This window comes from Chamaea fasciata, unplaced genomic scaffold (genome assembly GCF_029207755.1).
Source record: "Chamaea fasciata isolate MVZ Bird 193981 ecotype frontalis unplaced genomic scaffold, bChaFas1.0.hap1 SCAF_2, whole genome shotgun sequence".
In the NCBI taxonomy this organism is placed as follows: Eukaryota; Metazoa; Chordata; class Aves; order Passeriformes; family Sylviidae; genus Chamaea; species Chamaea fasciata.
The window spans coordinates 109,280,806-109,304,571 of record NW_027094087.1 but is presented as its reverse complement, the minus strand read 5'-3'; the positions used below and the strand labels follow the sequence as shown (position 1 = coordinate 109,304,571).

At 39.3% G+C, this 23,766-nt stretch overlaps 1 protein-coding gene across 3 annotated transcripts in view; it reads right to left on the bottom strand.

Annotated features, from left to right (window-relative positions):
• Positions 1–23,766, bottom strand: part of USP9X (ubiquitin specific peptidase 9 X-linked) — a 98,359-nt gene that overhangs the window by 55,048 nt on the left and 19,545 nt on the right. For 2 of the 3 annotated variants that reach the window (XM_066177035.1, XM_066177037.1), the window contains exons 2-13: positions 19,270–19,523; positions 15,513–15,658; positions 15,136–15,215; positions 10,975–11,087; positions 10,426–10,644; positions 9,081–9,196; positions 8,603–8,854; positions 8,387–8,525; positions 6,674–6,826; positions 2,815–2,919; positions 1,112–1,318; positions 127–263 (exon numbers count right to left, since the gene is read on the bottom strand). In XM_066177035.1, coding sequence (XP_066033132.1) covers positions 127–263; positions 1,112–1,318; positions 2,815–2,919; positions 6,674–6,826; positions 8,387–8,525; positions 8,603–8,854; positions 9,081–9,196; positions 10,426–10,644; positions 10,975–11,087; positions 15,136–15,215; positions 15,513–15,658; positions 19,270–19,365 — 1,763 coding nt within the window. In that variant the 5' untranslated portion in view covers positions 19,366–19,523. Of the gene's footprint in view, positions 1–126; positions 264–1,111; positions 1,319–2,814; positions 2,920–6,673; positions 6,827–8,386; positions 8,526–8,602; positions 8,855–9,080; positions 9,197–10,425; positions 10,645–10,974; positions 11,088–15,135; positions 15,216–15,512; positions 15,659–19,269; positions 19,669–23,766 lie in introns of those variants that run through there. The other variant, XM_066177036.1, reaches the window with a different exon arrangement.

The window sequence follows — 23,766 nt, the reverse complement described above, 5'->3', positions numbered from 1 at the left end:
AAACTCAAGACCATCTTCCAACACAGGTTATGGTTTTACCTAGACTTTCCTGACCTCTTGCAAAACAAAAAATTCCAACTCATCCAACTTTTAACAGACAAAATTTTATCTGAATCCCATTCTTACCTCAAGTTCTGTGGTGCCTCTCCAAACAAACTGCAAATTTCTCTGATCTGTTTCAGTGCAGGAATGACCCATTTGTCATTTGTGCGAAGTTCTTCTATAAAACGATCTATCCACTGGATCTTTTGTGTATCTCGATCCTTAAAGGACAGCAGTTTATAATCAAAATCAAGCATATGGCAGAACTACCCTAATTCCCTTTCTTTGTTTCTGAGATAGAACACACAAAATCAAACAAATACTGGATCACCTGAGGACTGAAGCATAAAAGCATAATAGGAGTATCTGAGCAGCACTACATGCTGGTAGAAGCCACCAGTGTGTTACAAACTCCCTGCACTCAAGCACTCGGTGCTTATTTAACAAGTGTTTAAATAATTTGCTCTGCCTTCTTTCATTTATTTCTACTCACTGTGGTAAACTATCAAGAAACAATGAGAAACTCTTTCTTAACAAGCTGGATAATGGATTCATTTCAAACCATAATTAATTACTACTCTGACAGACTTCCACAGAAGTTTGGGTGGGGAAGGAGAGTGTGAAACAGAATCAAAAGGATCTTGCTAAGTCCTTTCTAACATTATACAAGACAGGTAAGGACTTACTGGCACAAAAAACCTCAACAAAACCCACTGAAACAAATTAGCATGATGGAGTTTGGAAAAAAAGCAAAGTTGGGGAGGGCAAGGGGGCTGGTTTTCCTTTCTCCCTATTTATTTTGGCAGGGATCTTTCCCAATTCTTCCAGTGTGCTAAATAAAGCATGTCACCAACTGCAACAAGACAGGCACACTGACGTATTACACTCTCCTATTAAAGCACCAACTGTGTTAATTAAAAGATGTCCTGTAACATTTTAAAAGTACCAGGATGTTGGTAGAACCATGCAAATTTACATATGTAACACTTTTGTTAAATTACCAAATACCTTGAATTTTTCATGGGGAATGGAAGGAAACTCTTGACTGATTTCATAGTGGACGACTCACCTGTGAACAGCTGTAATCTAAGATTTTAATATGGGCACTAAGAGCCTGGTCCATGATGTCAACTGGCACATCATCACTGTGAGCCAAATTCCACAGAAGGTTGAGCACTTTGTGTGCCATCACACCGTCCTTGTCATCCTCCGCAAGGCGACGAATTAACTCCAGCAGCTTCTCACGCTGTTTCTTGCTTGCATTCGTCCAACTCGCCTAAGACAGGATTTTTAAAAAATATTACAGAAGTCCTTTCGTTTAAAATTCCACACACAGCCTGCACTGTTAACAAACAATGCAACACTAATGTGATGCAACTACATAAAGAATTTTCACATTAATTCCTGTCATTAATAATAAATAGCAAATTAGAGCAATACATAAGCCAGACTCAGCTGAAGAGCTCTTCTAGTATTTGCAACCACAGCATTTTCAACTTGAGGCTTAAAAAAGATGGCTCTTTGTCTAAAGATCACAGATGTGCTTGAAAAAGTTAACATTACCATTGACAATTTCACCAACAGAGTGGACTCAGCTGTTTCTTTCAAATGCTTTCACAAAACTCCTCTGCTTACACTTAAAAGATTCCTCAAATAACTAACAATCACTACATATGTAAAACTTCAGTATCACTCATGCCTCTGAAACTGACTGAAACACATGGCCCCTGCAATAAATTAACCTTTTCCTGGAAAAGTTTTCAATATAACATCACTCTCATATTCATCGGTCAAGGTCAGACACAACAGTTTACACACAGAATTTCTGAGCACTGGGTTGAGTATCTGAACTACAGAACATTAGACCCACATTCACCAAACTACAAGACCACATTAAACAAAGCACAAATTGCCTGTAAGCCAAAATATGAATATAATGCATTTATCTAAAAAGAGAAAACAAGAGTCTACAAAGCTGGCTTGCATTTTCTAGTACAGCAGATCATGTCCTGAAAGTGAAACAGTAAAACAAGCTGGAGAGCACCACTATTGGAAGCTGCAAATGTTCAATGTTATACATAAAAGCCAGTGAATAACATAAACTTTCAGAAACAAGTTGTTTTGTCATTTCAAACAAATCACTATGTGTTTATAAACATTCAGCTTTATCTTCCTGAGACTGTTTCATTTTGTATGTAAGCTAAACAGAGAAAAGTTATTACATGATAAAGAGGAAGTAGGGGGAGCAGGGAAGGGAAGTCCTTGATCTCCTCTACTTAAAAGATCAAAAGTAGCACTGCCCAGTAAACCTGACAAAACCTACTCTAGTGCCAGGAGAAAACCATAATTTACTAAATCACCAAACACCTTTTAATTTGCAACAAATGCAAAAAGGTATTTAAGCTAAATAACTTATTTTGTTTGGAAAATTCTATATTCCCAGGATTTCTAAATGTAACTTTAATACCACAGGCTTCACAGATCTGCATTATCCTGAAGTGTTCAAACCAGAAAACAAAACTGTCTACTAAACAAACATAAGCAGCCTTTGTTTTAGACAGGAAGTAAACAGAAAATCTCACAAGGAGTGCTCATTAAAGAACAGCCTTTCTAGAACTAAATATTACAGACTGTTGCTACACATTAAGAAGTCTTTTTAACATACAGAAACTGAGAAAATCTAAAAGTAGAAAGAAAGACACTGAAAAAGCCACAAATTTACACACACCCTCACAACCCCATTTCCTGAATACAGTCAAAATACAAAATTACCTTGAAACAATCAAACAGGTGATCAAGCTGCTCAGGAGAGAAATCCCAAGCTAATTTTGCGAGGAGATCATGTACATTTTTTACAATGGCTTCATGTTTTCCTGCCTGTCAGGAAGGAAAAAAAAGAATCCACCAACAATTAACAATTCATATTAAGTCAAGCAGCAAGACATTCAACACAGTTTTTTCAGGAAGACCCTTAGAGGTGGCCAGCAAGAAAAGCTGATGCTGTGGGAGCAGCACAGCAAACTGAATACTTCACTGGGAAGTCACAATATTTAGATTTCCCTTTTAAGTGTAAGTATTTAAGTGTGCTTTGTGTGTGTGCACACAAGTCTTTATTTAGAACATAAATATTGCAGCATCAAAATATTTATACTTTTGTTCCTGCTATAAAATCGAGCTGGGACAGTGGATAAAAAAAATCTAAAAGGGTATTTTAACTTACAAACTGGTATTTTAATGTTGTTTTGTGGGGGGTTTTATGGTTTAGGATTTTTTTAATAAGAAATTACTCAAAATCCACTTCTGAATTTCATTGAGGCGTTTTAAGGAGTAACCCCATTTTTAGTATTTCTACATAGTTTCTCAGGCTGAAGTACTTCCTTTGTGTTAGTGGATTCACAGACAACTAAAGCCTTCTATTACAAACAACTTGTTACCAGACAATGTTTTGAAGTCCAGCAGCTTTTAAAATTACAAACCTAGCAATGAAACAACTAAGGGCAAGATGATGAGCTTTATACTAGATACAGTTTTAAGTGAGAGTTTGGTGTGCATCACAATTTTGACATTTAAGGAAGAAAACAATGAGAGGAAAAAAACTAGTTCCATTTAACTCTGAGCATGAAGACAATTTTCTGCCCAGGCTGGAAAACCCATTCTGCACTTTACATCTGCACTCAAAACCAACAAAGTTGGACTATGAGAATCAATATCTGATTTACTGTAGAAAATTTTCCTGTAAGTGAGAAATAAAAAATGCAAAACAAATACCTAGAATACGCATTCTGATGTAATTAATCTTGTACACTATTAAAAATACATGTATAAGCACTTTTGAAATTCAATTCCTACTAAAAACTTCCATCAGTAACTTAAAACCAAAACTAAAAGCAAAACCAGACTAATAGCTTTGCTACATGCTGTGCCTTGAATTCTTTATAAGGTGTCATAAATTTTTGTTTTTAAAAAAAGTAATTTTAAGTTGTAATGTTTGTTTTCACATTATGGGTCAGATTACAAGAGGGGGAATTACTAAACCCATCATTCCACTTGGCTTTGGAAAACATAATGTAATTTTATTTCCTCTTACCAGACTATTTCCTGGATAGAAAGAAAAACTGAGAACATGCAGGGCAGAAGGAGCATGTAAAATATAACAAATAAAAGGAGAAGTATGGCCAGCTCCTGGGGGGAGCAAGAAGAGCAAGAAGAAGGTAGGTAACAACCTTGATCTGGGAGGTTTTTAACAGGTATGGGGAAGCCATTAAGCACTGAAGGGTCTGGGGAAGCAGAACCAGACAGTGGGAGGAGGAAAGGAACCTGCCAATTTGCTGCACGGGAACAGGGAAATGCCGGTGAAGTTCCAGTTAAATACTCCAGAATGTGAGTCATGAGACCTCAGCCTCTGCTATTCTGTATTTTGTACAGCTGGATCTTTCCCTGCAACTCCAGAGGCTGCAACTTAATGCTTGCATTTAGAAACTTCCAACATTATTCCTTTAATCAAATACACTCCTATACTGTGAGCACTGGCTTTTTAAGACACTTCAATAAAATCAAAACTGGGGATGCCTTTGAAAGGTAAAAGCAGCATAATTGCATTACTTTTAGTAATACTAGGAGTCTCAGGTGCATGCTCCCCCTCTAAACCCAGGCAGCAACAGAAATGCTTCAGCCTGAAAGCAGAACCTCCCCACTGCTGCACTGAGGCCGAGCTAAAATAGCCTGTTATATAAAGCTACACAGTAAATCAACTCCTCACTACTGAATTTCATGCCCCAGCTGCTCTCAGGAGCAGTCATTTAATAAGAACTTCTAAAGACTACTATACAGAGGGAGTAGTGAAGTAGGTGAAAATCATTCTGTATTAGCAGATTTTACTACTCTTAATTTTTAGACCATTATAATCTCATTGCTAAAGCCACAGTGAAACCATCTACCTGAATAAGAGTTACTTTCACACAAAAAAAGTACAGGGCAAAATTACAGCCAGAGCACTGCAGTAGCCACCTACTTCAAAGCATAAGAAGTGAGCAGAGTAAGATGGGTATTTAAGGACATGGAACATTGCTTCTGAAATTATTCCTATTTATTCCTGATTTTTTTTCAACTGTTAGGGTGAACTATGCCTATTTTTTTTAAGGGTTACACCACGTTATTCATGTTTTTCTGGAAGGGTAGAAAGTTTGACTTACACTAGCTTATCCACATGTCCTATTTCCAAGCACTAGGAGCAAGGAAGACTTTTTTTTTCAAATTTCAGATTTTCTCTCCTCTTATTAAAAGTGAGGCTCTAAAATAGGTAAAAGAGGCTTACTAACAGCAAATTAACCTCTCAACATTTTGTTGGGTTCTTTTCCCCACAGGTATCTTGTAGTCTGGAAAGATCTACAGACCACAAGCTGAACAGTAACAGTATGATCCAAGACCTTAATTCCAGTAATCTGTGTATTGCTCTGCTCCATGATAAAAATTTCTTAACAGGACTTTGGGATAATAAGAAAAGACTGTATTGAGTTTCAGCCTGTGCAGTTACTGCCATGCTGGAATTGAAGCCTAGGCATGATAAAGTTACTTGCAGCACCAGAGATCTCCCCTACGTCACCTGCAGTCCCAAATGTTTTAAATGTAACCTGAAAATACCTCCACTTAGGCCAAACTGTTATAGTCTCAGAACAGCATGAACACATGTAAACTGTGTCACCGAAATAACCAAACTTGTCAAGGTACAACCCAGCTGGCAACTGAGCACCACAGAGCTGCTCACTGAGCTCTCCATCCCACAGGGCCATGGGGGAAGAGAGTCAGGAGAGAGAAAGTAAGAAAACTCAGAATTGAGATAACAGAGTTACTACAGAAGCTACTACACAGAAATTTAACTCTGCCCCTGCCCAAACCAGTATAGCCTTCCCTCTCTCTCCTGGAAACCAGAGTTAGTCTTCTCACACTTTAAAGACAGGCCTGAGGACTTATTTGTACAATCAGAGTTTCACTATCCATTATTTATGTTTCTATCCTATTTTTTTTTAATTTTCTGTATACTCAGTAATTCTCAATGATTCTGTCTCTCCAGCTGCCTAGTCTGTGTGTTAAACTCATGCAGCCCACAGCTAAGGAAGTCCAGCCTTCCCAGTCACATAAGTAAAAAATTCAACACTGCAAAATTTGTAATTTTTCCAAAATAATTATTGCAACACAAGGAAAAGAACTTGCAGTTAAACAACTTCTAGAACAGTCATTATTATAAGCCTTACTAATCACACTCTGCTCAGGAAAAACTTACACAATTGTGGGGGACTCAGAGACTAGCAACACATATTTCTCCATGCATTTTAAAATACTAAGCTATCACGTATCATGTCTTTGCTCAGTGCTGAAGGTTCCTTAATACTTAAAAAGGATCATCTCTGCACCATGTTCTGAACTGTTCCCTCAGGTTTACATCTAAGTGTAGCTGACCCCTTCCACTGGAGACATTTGAGATGACAATTTTAAGCTCCAAGACCTCATTTCATGTCAATTTTTTCTTTAGTTTTGTCTAATACAGAGCAGAAGCAGCCCAGGTTCTCTTCTCAACACGACACACAAGGAGATGCCTCCTGTGCAGCAGCAGACAAGCAGTTGAATTATTTACCTGTGCAGCCCAAATGTTGTCAAGATCTTGCAAAGTGAGAGCTTTCTCTTTGATGACAAACCGGAGAATTTTCTCAAGTTTCTCTACATATTGAGGTTGATGAAGACTATCTCTTAATACAATTGATAAAATGTTGTTCTGCTGGATCCATTCCTGAATATAAAAAGAAAGTAGTGCCATCTCAAATTATTCAGGTGCCATCAGTGATATTTAAACTACAAAACAAAAATTCAACCTGTTACAGATTAAAAAAGATGCAGCACAACAGGAAGGCTTTTATCTTTTATTTCCTCTCTCAAAAAACATCACCCTTTAAAATAATCCAACATATTACTGGATTACTATTGGAATCCTCTTCACTGTGTTATCTTAGCGGGATTTTTTTTCCAGGCATATTAAAATCACGAACTTAGAGCATAAAAATGTTCAATTTCAAACATAAGAAGCCAAGGTGAGGAAGACTTAACTCTTCCATTCACAGAACAAAATTTTTATCTTCCAATTCACAGCCATTCAGAATCAAAACCAAATTAAGACACTTCTAACTCTACCGGTACACCTACAGCATACCCCATAAAAGGGACTTAAGCAAGGACTGAAATACAAAAAATCTTATTTAAATACTGTCACTTTTAGGGTTTTTGAAATGTTTCTAATTGAAAGAGAGGCAAATATTCAAGTCATATTTAAGGAGATGCAATTTTCTCAGTGGTGCCACTGACACCGTCAGACCCTTTTGTTCCAAGTGAAGGAAAGCAGGATGTGCTCTGAGCCCTCAAAGAGAAAACAAACATCCACAGCATCGTAATTTCCAACAGTGTCCTTGATCACACTTACAATATTCAAGCTGGTCTCATGAAATAATGAAATCTAGAGGTTTTCAGTTAAAAACACAGGTCTTGTATGAGACATCAAACTGTAGGAAATGTGTAAAAGAGAGACCTATTTCCTCCTCTTGCTTTAAAAAGCCAAAACTGCAGTTATTCTTTCGTGTCAGATGTCCTTTTGTAGATTACAAACCTCACAACAGGTGGCCAGTCAGAAAGATGGGGCAGAACAGTGTAAAAACCACTCAACACAACTAGATTTCACAAAGATTAAGAGAAGAGTTCTTATTTTAGTTTTATAATTGCTCATTTTCATACTTCCCTATACATACATTCAAACAACAGTATTCAAAAGACAAAACTATTGATTAAAACAAAAGTGTGGTAACCAGATTTTTCTGTTTTCTACAGAAAATTTTCTACATTTTCTACAGAAATGTGAGAAGCAGAGTCGTCACACAGAACTCTAACAAAAAAAATTGAAGCACCAAACCCAGACTATATCCTTATTTAAATGACCATTAAAATTCCAGAAAATGTGGCACTGAAATTTCAAAAGAATCACACTTGTTTTATCTAGGTTTCTCTGGGTTTTTTAAAACTCTCTATAAAACCCACACTATTCAAGGATCTGTTTTGGTGCTATGTTTTTAGCAGCACTGAGAAGTAATTCTCAACAGCTGCTTTGACACAAATACAGCATTTCTTCACAGAATGGCTACTATTAAAGTGCTTTATTACTATCCCATGATACCTAATGTTTCTAACACTATATATGAAAATAAACAGTGTGTGCTGGATCCACAATACAGAGCTACTTCTAGAGCTGAAGTACAAAGGAGAAACAAAATCTAGGCAATGAATTTCACTGAAAAGGAGCACTTACTGCCATTCTTTCAGCTGTGAGCCACTCTTCCTCTTCAGGATTACCATGTCGATGAGTGTAGTATGACACACTGGATATTACTTTGTTAACTTCATTTAGTGCATTCATTTTACCATTGAAAGAGGAAATTTGCAACAACCTGTGAGAGAAATTTAATGTAAGAAATGTGGGAAAAAAAGTCACCAATGGCATATTATATTTGGAGTAGCATCTTACCTAAGAATCATTTTTAACCTAAATATTTCTAAATTTTTTACAGTTTCTTCTTGTCCTGGAACTCTTGAAGCTAAGTTCTTTAGAGATTTGATTATCATTGACAGAGCATCATTTTTGGCTTCATTCTTTGCTTCTTTTTTCAGTTCATCATCTGTTAAATTTTCTAAAAACTGTGGAACCATTTCTATAATTGGAAGGAAGTATTTCTTCACTGTATGTAATGTTAAAAATTCAAAACATTGTCCAAATGGCCTAAAAACAAAGAAAAAAAAAGGAAAGTGTCACAATATCATATTAGTTAAAGAAATTCATATCTACTTAGAAGCACATGAAATGGTGAAGGTAGACACAACCAGCTAAAGAAATTAAATGAAAGGAAGCGTTTCAATAAAAGTCTAAGCTGTCTGCTAACACAGCATTTTATACTGAGTCCAACTTTTGCAAATGCATAAATCATTATTTAGGAAAAAAACCTTACTTGATGAGAGCTGCAATGATCTGAACATTCAATGCTGATCCACTCATGAATCGATCATGCAAGATCTGAAATCCATTTAATGTGCCAAACTTGTTGATAAGATCTACTAGCCAACCCTGCAATAAAACAAACAGTTATTTTCTGATATTCACAAAGTACCACCTAGAAATACTTTCAAGCATCTGTTAATAACAAAATTTGCTTTAAAAAGGTCTTTACACAACAGTTTACATATTCAGTTTTAAGGAAATGCTCAAAAAAAGAGAACAAGATCTCTTCTGTTATCATGTCAAAGAGCAGATGCTGTATATGAGTTACTCAAAGAAATTTATTAAATATATAGGAATAAAATTGACTATAATTTAGGTCCAGCTTTGGCTGCTAAATTGCTACAGAAAGTCTGACACTTCTGGTATTTTTTCTTTGTCCTGGATGTGATAATGACACATATAAAAACATTAAGAATGTAAAGTAACATTCTTCTAAACACAACTAGAAATGCAAGGGAAGTCCAAGGACACTGGAGGTTTTTATCCTTGGTTCTTTCAAGTCAACAGTCAGCAGTTCTACTAAACAAAATTTTAAAACCCAACCCCCCCAAGAATATTTAATAGATAGATAGATAGATAGATACATAGATAGATACATAGATAGATAGATAGATATAGATTAAAAATTCAGTTAACTCCTAAAGTCTTATCAATGCCATTTGGAGATCATTCTGAAAACTTCAGACTCAAGAACCAGAATGGATTGCTAATCTTCACTTCCAGTTAAAAAAATAGAACAACAAAAACAAAACTCCAAGAAACCACAACTACAAAAACAAACAACCCAAACAAACAAAAAGCCCAAACCTTCAATATCCCCCCAAAACAAAACCTAATCAAACCAAAGCCACCAAAAAACCCACACTGACAGTAGTATCTCATGTCCAATTAAAAACATTTCTTTCACCATTTGAAACTGTAAGGAAGGAGAGAAAATTTCAGTTTTATCGCATAATCTCCTCGTAATGTGTCAGCTACAAAATTTCATGGTAAGTGAGAAGGTAAATCCGTCAACTGGCAAATAAGCCAACTAACACAGTAGGAATGGCATTCCAGCAGAGTTGTGCCAGCCTACCACAGAAACACGTGACACAGTTTGATTGTGGACAAAGATAGGAAGAGTTAAAAGGGGAAATGGACATTAAATCAGGAGTCATAAGCAGCAAAACATCTTAGTGACAGAGAGAATGAAGAGGGCTTTTGCCCCCCACCCTAAAAACACTTCCCTACAGTTGCTGTGTCATTAGGTAACACTGCACAGAATCAAATGCACAGGTCTGGAAAGGCTCTCATACCTTTGGTGATCGTGGGTCAGGAGGACGGGCATAAAGTTCATCTTCAGCGAGCTGGACTCCTGCAGGAACAGTTTCTGAGGGACGAGTACCATTGTATAGGTGGAATTTGCAGTGAGGATTTAAGGCCATGGCAAGAAGTTCAAGAAGGGGAAACCAATCTTGGGACAGCTTGGCCACACAGAGTTCCACTAGTCGATGAGTGTTGTTAATAATACATCTCTGTTTATAAAAAAAAAAGAACAAGTAAGAATGTGGCAGGGGACAATGAATATGAACTATAACGCAGAACATACCCGGTTCCAGTCCTCTCCAAATCATCTCTCATGTTTTATTTCCTTCCAAAACACTGGAGGCAATAAAATGAAACACTGACAGAAAGATGACTCCCCATTGCCTGTCCAGATTCATGCGTGTAAGAATTTTCTCACAACTCACTACTGAGTTTCAAAGATTAGATCCAGGTTTTACAGTCTCCCCCTAATCACAATGGTAGTCTCCTTCCTTATTTAAATTACCATGCTCTTCAGAAATACAACTTTAAAAACTCACATGAATCTCAAACTTCCAGCCGCTCACTGCCTCGTCTGTAAGGATTTTTGTGAAGGATATTGTTAACCCATCTCGAAAAAATCGCTGGCATGCTTCACTTTTGACATCAAGGCCTATTTAAAATAAGAAAGAATAACAAACTATTAGATGTGGAATTTCATTAGTTGTCACACGAACATTTTAAAGGCTGAAAGCAGAGATTTGGTGTGCTGGTGTTGATAAGTGCTCAGTAGTTTATACAGGGCTGTGTTTTGATCTGGGCTGGAAACAGTGTTGGTAACACAGGGATGTTTTCTTTACTGCCCAGCAGCGCTTTCACATGCGAGGTTTTCCTGCTTCTCACAGCACCCTGCCAGGAAGTAAGCTGGGGGTGCACAAGGATCTGGGAGGGGATAGAGCCAGGACAGCTGAGCCTAAAGGCCCACAGGGATATCCCAGACCATATGGTGTCGTGATCAGCCTCCAGAGCTGAGGAAGAAGGAAGGGGGAGATGTTAGAAGTGATGCTGTTTGTCTTGTCTCCCCAGGCCACTGTTACACATGATGGAGCCCTGCTGTCCTGGGGATGGCTGAACACCTGCCCAACCATGGGAACTGGTGCATTAATTCCTTGGTTTGCTTTGCTGGCACACAAGGCTTTTGTTCTACCTGTTAAACTGTCTTTATCCCAACCCATGAATTTTTTTAACTTTTGCCTTTCTGATTCTCTCCCCCACCGCAGTGGAGGGGCAGTGAGAGAGTGGCTATGTGGTGCTTAGTTGCTGCCTGGGGTTAAATCACAACATTTGGACTTCAAAGGTTTGGTGTTTAAAGTTTCAGAATTGATTTTAAACAAGTCTTGGATGAAAACAAACTTACGTAAGCTTAAATGGACAAAAAACTCCATAAATTAATGTTTTAGTAAAGCCACCACAAAAAATTACACACCTTTACATAATTTTTAAATTGTTTTTAAAAACATGTATCTAGGTTGTTTTTTTCCCCATGTTTACAACATACTTCGATAGATATACTAGCAAAAATAACAGTACTATCTTTATCTTCCATTCTTCTTTATGCTCTCTCTTATCTACTTGCTAACAACAAAACCAGTGAGTGAAGAGGGGTAAAAATAAGCATTTCAAGGAAATGCAGAAGATACAGCTTCAGTAAGGAACTCAGTAGTGGTCCCACAGAAATGCAGATGAATCCTCTTGAGAGAGATGGAGACAGTTTTTAGTGCTGGTAACAACTCCCTTTCCTGGGGGAGCCTAACTTTTGGATGCTCATATGCCCATGCACACACAGATTCCATTTTTTTTTTTCACTAGGGCCTCCCTCTCTTCCCCATTCCGTGCAATTCATCAAAAACACAGATTTGGGATCAAGTCTTCAGGTTTATACTGTGTAGTGAAATCTCATTTCAGTTTAAGTAAGTTATAAATTCCAGAAGTTGCCTTGCATCTTGCTTGTGTGTGTCGCATTGGAAAGTTCTGGCAGCATGTTAAAAACTGAGTGTAAACGTTAGCAGCAATAAAATCCTTTTGAAAGAAAGAATGGAGAATATTCTTGCCTATAAAAAACAAAAACCTTAAAATAAACCATTTTTCAGCTTTTAAATTTATAGTTTCCAATTCACTAGGACATTTATTTCTGGAGCAAATCTCATTATTGAAAATACTCTGTACATATTCCAGATTTATTGTGAAGATAAGCATCAGTCTAGCTATTAAGTGCTATTTTTCAAATAGTTTTTTCTTCTATTAGCAACTCCAGACTATCTGTTGATAGTTTCATGGCTCATTGCTTAACAAAGAATAATAGATCGATGCCTACACATAAAAAGAGAATTTTCCATAAATGGGTGCATCTGCCAGGAATAATGCAAGTCACAGTCTAACAGAATTCACACTACTCTGTCAAATTTGCACCTTTCACTTGAAGGTGCTAATGCTGACATTTCATTCATATATGTACTTTCACTTAGTTCAGTTATGCCCTTTTCAATTGTAGCTCCTGAAAAGATTTCAAGATGCTGCAAATATCACTCTTATTTTATAGCCAGGGTCACAAAGAAGTAGCTGTGCTGCAGTCACCCCAGAATGCTGATGGCCATTGGCTGCGTTAGGAATAAAAGCTCTTAAAGAGCCCTAACCACAAAAAAATGGTGCTTGACAAAAATATCCAGTGGGGTCTTCCTAGGTTTTGTTGTTTCTCAATTAAAGTAAGATACAGTCAGAAATACAGAGTTTATGTAATTCAAAAGCTGGTTATTTTTCAATCTGTCCTTTCATTTCCTCCTTCTGGAAACAGATCTTGTCAGAATATGAAAAATTCCCATAGAGAGGCAGCAAGGAGTCCAATTTTAGATGTTACAGAGATAATGGAGCAGTTTAATCCATTAAGAAATATACAGAATCATTTATATTGCTTCTCTATACATACCGCACTCTCAAACAGTGTCTGCCAAGCTCTGAGCTACCACAACAGTGTCCACCAAGTCACACCCTATCATATTCCTTGGGAACTGGAAGTTGTTTAAGAGGAACCACGTTAGCCATCATCTAACTTCCGGTAGCAAAAAACCCTCCAAAAATCTAGGATGTAGATGTAAAGATAACACAGTAAAAAACTACTTCTAAGAGTTTTCCTTGTTTTCTCCTCATCCAATAATCCTTGTGTACACACATAGGAATTCATTTAGAGGGGAAGGGGAAACATAATTAAGTAGCAACAGAGAAGTGCTTCTTAGAATTGCACACCAGCAACTTAACAAAAATCAAACTGCAAAAGCATATGAATATGTTTCCACTGTTTTGCACAATTTCAAGAGGAAAAATAAGCTTTTCTTTTGGGGAACTTTCAACTAAGCTTGATGCTTTGGGGAAGTACATTGATGTCAGGAGTAGCTTGAAATCTCATTGTGCTCTTATTACTTCACTGCATTGACAGCTTTTAGGTTTTGGGTTGTTTTTTTGTTTTTTTTGGTTTTTTTTAAGATGACTTAACAGCTGGCAGAACATACATCTCCTCTCTCACAAATCACAAGAAGATAATTTCTTTTCACTGCACTGTTCCAACTACACAGACACAAAGGTGGCTGCACTTTCTCTTGAAAAGCTGGCATTTCCTTTCCTTCAGAACAGATGTGATCCCTTGAACATCCTACACTTGCTGGAGGATTCCTGCCAGACCCAGCTACACACAAAGCCACCAAGTCCAACACAACTATAGCTGATAAATCAGTGTTGGCAGCAATATGTCATTATCCTGTGCTGGATCACAAGGACGCACGCTAACTTTTGTTCCTCCACAGAGTGCTCCAAAGCAACAAAGACTTAACAATCAAGACAACCCAGAATATCATAACCACAATCAACTTTTTAGCCATAAAGCTGCCAGAGAATAACATTTATTAACATGAAAATTAAGTTGTCCTGGGCCAGCACCTATGCAGAAGAAAGAGCAGGCACTTTGTATGTATGGCACTATATTCGAAACACAAACAGCTGGTTAAGTGTAGATATCCTAAAAAATTATTTTGCTGTGACTCTTGCTATTACTCAAACACAAGCAACCTCCCAGGAGGACAGAACTTTCCAGAACACATAGCAAACCTGTCAATCTGACCAAATTTAACAAACACATACACTGTCCCGATATGGAACCCCCTTACTCCCAAGCCAGACACCAGCAACCACTGGTAGGACTATTAGTCTAAGCCATGCTGTTTAAAATGCTAACTTCTCTCTGCCACTCACTCTTAAAAGTATGCATGTGCCAAACCTGAACAAAAATTTATGGCAAGACATTTGAAAGCTAGACTAGAAACTTATCAAAAAATAAAAACAACTAGAATTCTTTGAGTTTTAGCATCTGCTATAAAGACCAAACTCACTAGGTTTGATATCAAAGTGAATACAGAAAACAGGTATGACAGGAATGACAGGATTTTTACGTCTCTGAGCTTATTCAACTTCCCTACTCGTGCTAAGGCACCTATTTCCAACTACATTAATGGCTTTTTTAAAGTTCTCATTTGTGAAGATTTTGCATAGCACTCTGACACAATCTTCAAGACTAGGGTTGTAACAGAATTTATTAACAATTTTTAAGCCTTCACCAGGGATTCAAAAGAAGAATGTTTGCACACCAGTCCAATAATCAAACGTCTTTCAGTTACCTTTTTTACTTAGGTCAATAGCAGCTTCTAGAAGAACTTCTAATTCCCCCTTCGGCAATACAGGAACAACCCATCGAGGCCTATATTCAAAAACAAACAAACCCAAGTTCAATTGTGCTTCTGAGAAATCAAGAATTCTTGCCCCATTGTAATGCTTTTAAATATAGGCTCAGTACATAGATTTTTAAATGCCTTGACAAGTATTACACTAACCAAAGCATTCTGCTTTGAGCTTCTTTCTCTTTACAACTTGAACCCAACAAAAAAAAAAAAAAAATTTCAAGAAATCCAGTGAAACAAAGATACAAAAATTCCGATTCCACTATCGAGGTGTTTGCACAAATCACCTACACCTTGACCAAAAAGCTTGAAAATACCTGTTGATCATGTCATCCAACTTTGCCAGGTCTGTGTGTGGAAATGCAGGCTCCTCATCTTCAAGCTGGGGTGGAGCATCAGCTTGGCCCTGCTCATCAGGCGGGGTAGCTGGGGAGTTCTCATTGGAAGAATCAGGCGAAGAAGTCTAAAATAGGGATGAAAAATACTTGAAGTGCAACCTGCACTTGTTTTGGCAGTTTTCTGTCATAATGTATTCCAAATAATCATCTCAAGGACATATCAATACAAAATATTTTGATTTTAGATTTATTAACAAGAAACAGAGCATAAAATGTGCTATATTTTTTCTATCTTGGCAGTTTAAAAATCAAGCTACTTTCCCAGTGAGGACAGTGGGATTTTTGTGGTAACAGCTTCTACTTTCAGCAGATCATTTTTCCAGGAGGAGAAATAAATACACTGAAGCTCCAGTTTTTACAAATCTTGTCCAGAAAAGTTGATTACTTTAAGTAGATAGTTTTCAACAAAAGCGCAGAGGAAAACAATCATGAAAAACACTTTCTTAAAGAGTTTGCTAAAAATAAATGACTCATTACTATAACCATCTACTAATCAACCTCGAAGAACACGACTGTTAAATCCACTTTGATAGGCCATGCAAAACACAACACATTTTGCAGATGTCGCTTATTATTCATACATAGAAATAGTATGAACTGACAATAAGAGCAACAGTTAGGAAGACAAAAAAACCTCAAGAACATTTTTCACCTGCTGCACCACATCTGGTGGGCAGGGAGTGTTATTTTCTTCACAGCAGCCTGTAGGGTGCTGGGTTTTGGATGTGTGACCAAAACAGCACTGGGAACACACCAGTGTTTTGTCTGTTGGTGAACAGTGCTGACACAGATCCAAGGCCTGTTTTTCTCTTTGATAACTCCTGTCAGAACTCAGACACAGGCAGGAGATACCATGAGGTAGAAGCAGAAAAGGCCACCTGGGATCTTGTCAGAGTATGAAAAAATGCAAAGAGGAAAGCCAAGGCTCAGCTGGAATTAAACCTGGCTAAGGATGTCAAGAGTAACAACAAGGGCTTCTTCAAACACATCACAACCAAAATAAATACATGGGAAAATATGGTCCTGTTGCTGCCTCAGTCAGGAGACTGGGGAGGAGGTCTAGAGGAAGGAAGTTTCTTTCGGTTGAGAAGACTGGGTAGAGACCATGTAATTAAACTTCATGTCCACAGGTCCGTGGGCCCTGATGGGATGCACCTGCAAGTGCTGAGAGAACTGCTGGAACCACAGTGAGGCAGGAGAGGTGTGTGAGGGCTGGAAGAAAGAAATGTCACCCCAGCCTTCAATAAGGGCAAGATGGAGGATCCAGGGAACTACTGGCCAGTCAGCCTCACTTCAAGCCCTGGAAAGGTGACAACAGTTCACTCTGGAGGCCACCTCTATCCACATGGAAGACAAGAAGATGATCAGGAGAGGTCAGCACAGATTCACTAAAGGTAAATCATACTTGACCACCCTGATTGCTTTCTACAATGAAACAACTTCCTGGATGGATGACGGGAGAGCAGGGGATGTTGTCTGTCTCAACTTCAGCAAGGCTCTGACACTGTCTCTCACAGCACCCCCATTAACAAACTCAAGAAGCAAGGACAGGGTGAGAGGACAGCGAGGTGGACAGAGAACTGGCAGACCCCAGAGGTTGATAATCAGTGGCACAGGGCCCAGTTGGAGGCCTGTCACCAGTGGTGGCCCCCAAGGTTCAATACTTGGCCCAGAACTGTTTAACCTATTCATCAATGACCTGGGTGAGGGCAGATGCCTCCTCAGTGAGTTCTCTGGTAACACAAGGCTGGGAGGAGGGGCCAATACCCCAGAGAGACCTGCAGCCCTCGGGAAGGACCTCAGCAAGGTGGAGAGATGGGCACAGAACCTCCTGAAATCCAGCAAAGGCAAATGCAGGGTCCTGCACTAGGGAAGAACAACCCCAGGCACCAGGACAGGCTGGGACTGACCTGCTGGGAAGCAGCTCTGGGGAGAGGGACCTGGGGGTCCTGGTGGACAATGACCTGCCCCTGAGCCAGCACCGTGTCCCTGTGGCCAAGAGGGTCAGTGGGATCCTGGGGTGCATCAGGGAGAGCACTGCCAGCAGGTCAGGGAGGGGATCCTGCCCCTCTGCTCAGCCCTGCTGAGGATCACCTGGAGTGCTGTGTCCAGTTCTGGGCTCCTCAGGACAGGAGTGACATGGAGCTCCTGGGGAGGGTCCAGCAAAGAGTGACAAAGATGATGAAGGAACGGAAGAATCTCACTGAGGAAAGGCTGAGGGGACTGGGCCTATTTAACCTGGAGATGGCTTAGAGGGGACCACGTCAATATCTGCAGAAAGGTGTCAGAGCTCTGCTCAGTGATGCCCAGCAATAGGACAAGAGGCAAGGACAAGGGCAGAGACTGAAACACAGAAGTTTCACCTGAACATGAGGAAAAACTTAACAGTGAGGCTGACTAAGTAATGGAATTGACTGTCTAAATACTAAATACTGTCCTGAGAGGTTGTGGAGCCTCCTTTTCTGAAGATACATTGTCGGGTCACAATTCCCAGTAAGGTGGTCTAGGGAACCCTGCTTGAGGCAGGGAGCCTGGATTAGGTGATCACCAGTTGTCCCTTTGAACCTTACCCACCCTGTGATTCTCACTTTGCCCCCAGCAGTTAGCAGGGCAAGAAGCTGGGAGGGGACACAGACAGGAGAAGTGACCTGAAATGACCCAAAAGATACTCCATGCCACAGAGCGTCACACTTGGCAATAAAACAAAGGAGGTTTTTTTCCAAGGCAGCTGTTGCTTGGGGACTGGTTGGGCATCCATCAGCTGGCAGTGAGTGATGGCACTTGCATCACTTGTTTCCCCCTACCCCCTTTCATTTATTAAACCCCATTCATCTCAGCCCAAATAGTTTCTCACTTTTTCCTTCCAATTCTCTTCCCCATCCCACTGAGGCAGAGGGAGTCAGTAACAGTGGAGACTTCCTTGGCAGTACAGGGCCAGCCCACCCCACATATCAAAGTACAATTCACTTTTAGGAAGGAGCAATCACTAAACCTTATGGTATTCAAAAAAACACCATCTTCATACTGTATTAAATAACAAAGCCTCTTCACTTTGTGGTTCTTTGCTTAAATGGTTTTGGCTTTACGTGATATTGTTTAAAAGCATCTTCTCTGGTAATTTCTTCCCCAACAGAAATGAATCATTACACTGTGATGTAATAGATGAAAACTTTTGCTTTTCTTCTGAAAGCAAGGAACATGAGAAGCTGTTCAGGAAGTCAAGGACAATGAACAGAGACCCGGATGCAGCTGCTCTGCAAGGGCTGATACTTGAGTAAGCTGCTTTATCCAGAAAGTGCTTCTGCAGAACTGAGCAGAAACCAAACTCTCACATGTAGTGTGGTTTTACCAATCACTGGCAGGTTCTACAATGTGGTTCTGAGGAAGCTTCTGGAATTAATTCAAGAAGACTTCTCATCCAAAACAGGTATGCTTGAAAGAATTATGCCACTGCCTGAAAAGGGAGCATCTTTTGCAATGACATGCTCTCTAACCATATTTACTCTGCCAATACCACTGCCTTCATCCCTCAAAATATTGTTGTACTTCCAGACACGCACACAACAATGTCTAACTCAACTAGAGATTTCCAGAAATAAATTCAAATAATTCAGGAATGCTATTTCTAAAGAACAAATTCCTTTATTTTAAGATGAATTGATTATTAATACCATACCTGATTCTGCTGGAGGGGAGGCTGGGACTGTCCATCAGGAGCCTGGCCCTGGCTATCATTCCCTCCTACCGGAGAGCCACGAGTCGTGGCTGTCATACTCGACACAGGGCAGATCTTTGCAATTTTGTCTGCTTATGTAGTTGATGTGAGAGAAGAAATTATAGTCCACTTAGTAAAGTTGAAGTACCAGCATATGCTTGCCTTAAAAAGCTCCAACTCAAGAACATGCCATCTTGCAGAGACCATTGCATAACCTGGAGGGAGTAAAAGAAAGACAATATCCTGTATTAATACATGCATGGAAACATGAAAATCCACACCTGTAAAAGAACATTACAGAAACAAATACACTGCTATAGAAAGTCTTCTGTTTTAGACTTAGTATTTCTTTTTATTGAATACAATTGACAAAGTCACATTTGAAATATTTAACAATATTTTAAAGTTTTAAGTAAAAATTACACATAGAATCACCTTTATACCATTGAGAAATTGACACACATTCCAAATGTGTGGCTGTTTACTCTGTTCAGAGTAAATGTGTGCAGCTGTTTACTCTGACTTTTGTGGCTGAATTCCTACAGTAGATCTGAATTCATGGGGCTGCTCAAGGTCTATGTAGAAATGACCTGATTAAGAGTTTAAAGAGTCAAATTTTTAATCTTCTCCAATACCTTCCTCCTGACACTGTCTAACTGCAAATATCAGAGGGAGTTAAGAGATTGATTCTACCTCAGCTGAGACTAATAGAGACCCTGCAGCCAAACTCCTCTTAGCACATCAGTATTAACCCAGGGAATTTGTCCTGTATTCCCTTTATCCAGCATGTGCCTATGAAAGCCTGGGCCACTGGCCTTTCAGCCCCACTACCAAACCCATCACATCCCCAACAAGTGGTTTAGCAGATTGAATGAAGAAAATGGTGACATCAGATTTGTTGAACTTGCAATGGTAGTACCAACAGCTCCATATTCACTGTGTTGCTACTTCACTGTGTTACACACAGACAAAAAGAGTTGCATTAAGTTATAACAGCAATTCCACTCTATCCCACCAGGCATTGTATAACCACGGAAGCTGAAATGTATTTTCCCAGAGCAACTCAGACTTCCAAGCACCATATAAAACAAAAACAGCTCTCAGAAAGTTAAAAAGCCAAGTAAGGTGATACAAAGAGTTGTATGAGCTTCCAGCAAAATGCATTTGGCAGTGCTGAGCTCCTGATCCAACCTCCAAAACCTCAAGTTAACAACTGGAGTGAAATTTCTGTTGTAACACTATGCACATTCCTAAGTGTTTTATAATGATGTCTCATCTCAAGTTAAGTTCCAGTGCTGTTATCTTTCTCCAAGACACTTTAAAATCTTTTCTTACATTGTGTGAACTTGCAAGGCATTACATATACAATAAAAATTGACTGAATACACTCTAACTCCTCTGCCCATTCTTCAATATTAACAGCACCAACAAACTTAGGGATCCCTAATAATGTCACTACAATAATGTTCACTTTTGAATAAAATTGTATTGTTTCAAAACAGTCCATTGTAATCCATCTCCAGCTTTCATAATTCATATTCATAAGGCTTAGTAAGCCTAGAAAGTCCAGAACAAATGCATTTCCAACTCAAAACTCACTTTAGGAAGAAACTGATTGTTGAAATGCAATTTCTAAAATGAATGTATTTGGTATTTAATCCATACTTTTTAAAAAATGCCCTCCTGAGTATTTAATTGTTTTCTACTGATGTTTATAAAGATCACTATGAAGAAAGTATCAGCAAGAGTAAGTTTCCTGACACTTATATACAACAAACACACACACTGCAGTCTACTGCAGTTCAATGCAGTCAGTTCCCCTGCACTACCTGATGCAGGTTTTGAGGTACTCACACAAACCAGTGAAACCAAACTGCTGCCAACTCACACTGCACCCTTCCGCAGCCCAAAGCCCACCAGCACCACAATAAACCTTCTTTAATCACCACCATTCTTCCTTAACAGGGCTGGGTCACAGAGGGGCCTCATCAAACACTTGTGCTGGCACAAGGGGCAAGGAAAGCAGCAGGAAAAGGGTAAACAAGCTCATTTCAGCAGCAATCCTGGTCCACACTGGCTTAAACTGCAGGCACAAATGTTCACCAGCAGCTGTGGTTCCACAGTAGCTGATGCCACAGACAAGCCGCTTGATTTCTTCTCTTCCCTATCCTAATGCTTTGGGCTGAATTATCATGAAGTGAGCTGGTTCAGAGTACTAAAGGAAACAACAACAAAACCCCATCATGTGTACAAAAACTGATTATTTTTCAGTTTCTTTAATTATCTGAAATGGTGTACTGCAAGGCCAGAGAGTACTCCTCCTATGCTAGCCAGGGAACCAGGACAAACTGTAGCTCTCCTGTCAGACAGACTGACATTAGTGTGAATTTCCCCTCAGATTTTGCCTCTGTGCTTAGCTGAAGGATGTGGGCAAAGCATTCTTGTAAATTCCATTCTGCTCAAGGCAAGTAGCACAACTTAACTAGGAGATACAAGAAAGCTACTACTGAAACAGCCAATTTACTCAAAATCTTGCAAATTCATAGAATGAAACCAAATCTAAAGAAAATATTATGAATTTTGTAGATACTAATAAATACAAAACATTTACATCGAGGACTAATCCATATTTTTCTTCCTCTTATTTAGGGATTGTTTGCTTAAGAGTCTAATCATGATTCTCCGCGTATATTACTTAAATTACATTCCCAGGAAGATATATTTCAGGGCTTCCACAGAATTTCACTTGTCTTAGTCATGTGCATCAGACAAGGCCAACTTCCTAAGCGAGTTCATCACTTCTCCCTCCAAATTTGTGTGATGTCCTCAAGACCCACAACAGTAACTTCAAGTTATGCTGCAGCTAACTAAAAACACTCCATCTCCAATAAATCATCTGACTGCTTCTTGTAGTATCTGCATGTTCTCAATTGCAGGGATATCCTTGTTCAGGTATTTTCTTTTTAATTACAGAAATCTACAAACATACTTTTGTAAATGCAATCATAATCTAATTCATGCAATTTAAACAGTATTAGAAGGCAGTGGCAGATTAGTGGTTTACCAGTCCTGTTTTCAGCCACTCGTTTACCATTTATGTTTCAGAGAAAACATCAAACTGCATGTCCATGGAGAACACACCACTGTTTTCATCTCTCTAGAACTAATTAACCATGAAACTTCAAATTCCCATCACTTCTTTAATTCAGACTATACAATTTCAATTTTTTAGAGTTACAACACACCAAGGCACAGTTTGGCTCGGCTCAAGAATAGCCTTTATACTTATTTATAATTAATTTGTTAATTTATAAACAAATGCAAACTGATGCAGTGACATATTGGTTTTAAGTGTACAGACAGCCCAACAGAACAATTCAAACTGCCTGCAGCCAGCTGAATTCTAATGGATACTTTATGGTAGTTTTTATATACATTTCATTTCTACTATTTCTGATTTTGGATTCAGCACACTATCTCAGAATCAAGAGAATATGCTGAGCTGGGAAGGCCCCACAAGGATCATACAGTCCCACTCCTGGCACTGCACAGAACCATCCCCAGGAGTCACATCACACACCTGAGAATATTGACCAAATGTTTCTTGAGCTCTGTCAAGTTGGTGCTGTGACCACTGTCCTGGGGAGCCTGTTCAGTGCCCAGCCACCCTCTGGGGGAAGAACCTTTTTCTAATATCTGACCTAAACCTCCCCTGACACAACTTCAGGCCTTCCCTCAGGTCCTATCAAGGTCACCACAGGGCAGAGATCAGTGCCTGTCCCTGCTCTTCCCCTCACAGGGAAGTTGTAGCTGCAGTGAGGTCTGCCCTCAGTCTCCTCCAGGCTGAACAGAACCAAGTGCCCTCAGCTGCTCCTCACACAGCTCCAGACCCTTCCCCATCCTCATGGCCTCCTTTGGACACTCCCAAGAACTTCAGGTCTTCCTTACATCGTTGTGCACCAGAGCAGAGGGGACAATCCCCTCCCTTGCCCAGCTGGCCATGCTGGGCCTGATGCCCACCCAGACAAGGGATGTCCCTCCTGGCTGCCAGGGCACTGCTGACCCACATTCAACTCTCCATGACCAGGACTCCCAGGTCCCTTTCTGCAGCATTGCCTCCCAGCACCTCATGTCCCAGTCTATCCATACAGCCAGGGTTGGCCTGTACCAGGTACAAGCCACACTAAAAAAAAAAAAAAAAAATCACCACCTTTACCCAAAGCTTTGAATGGATGTTTTAACACAAGGTCAAGATGGAGACAGAACCCTGTTAAGTAACAAACTCACTCCTCCACTGCTAATCAAGCAATGTATCAGGCTATGAAGACTGAGTCAAATGAATCCCACTGACACTTGCTTTTGGTGCCAACTGAGGAAATTCCTATTTGACATGTTTCCCAACTCCTTATGTCACCCTGATCCACCACTAAATTGTAAGTGAAAGCCAATTTTTGCTCC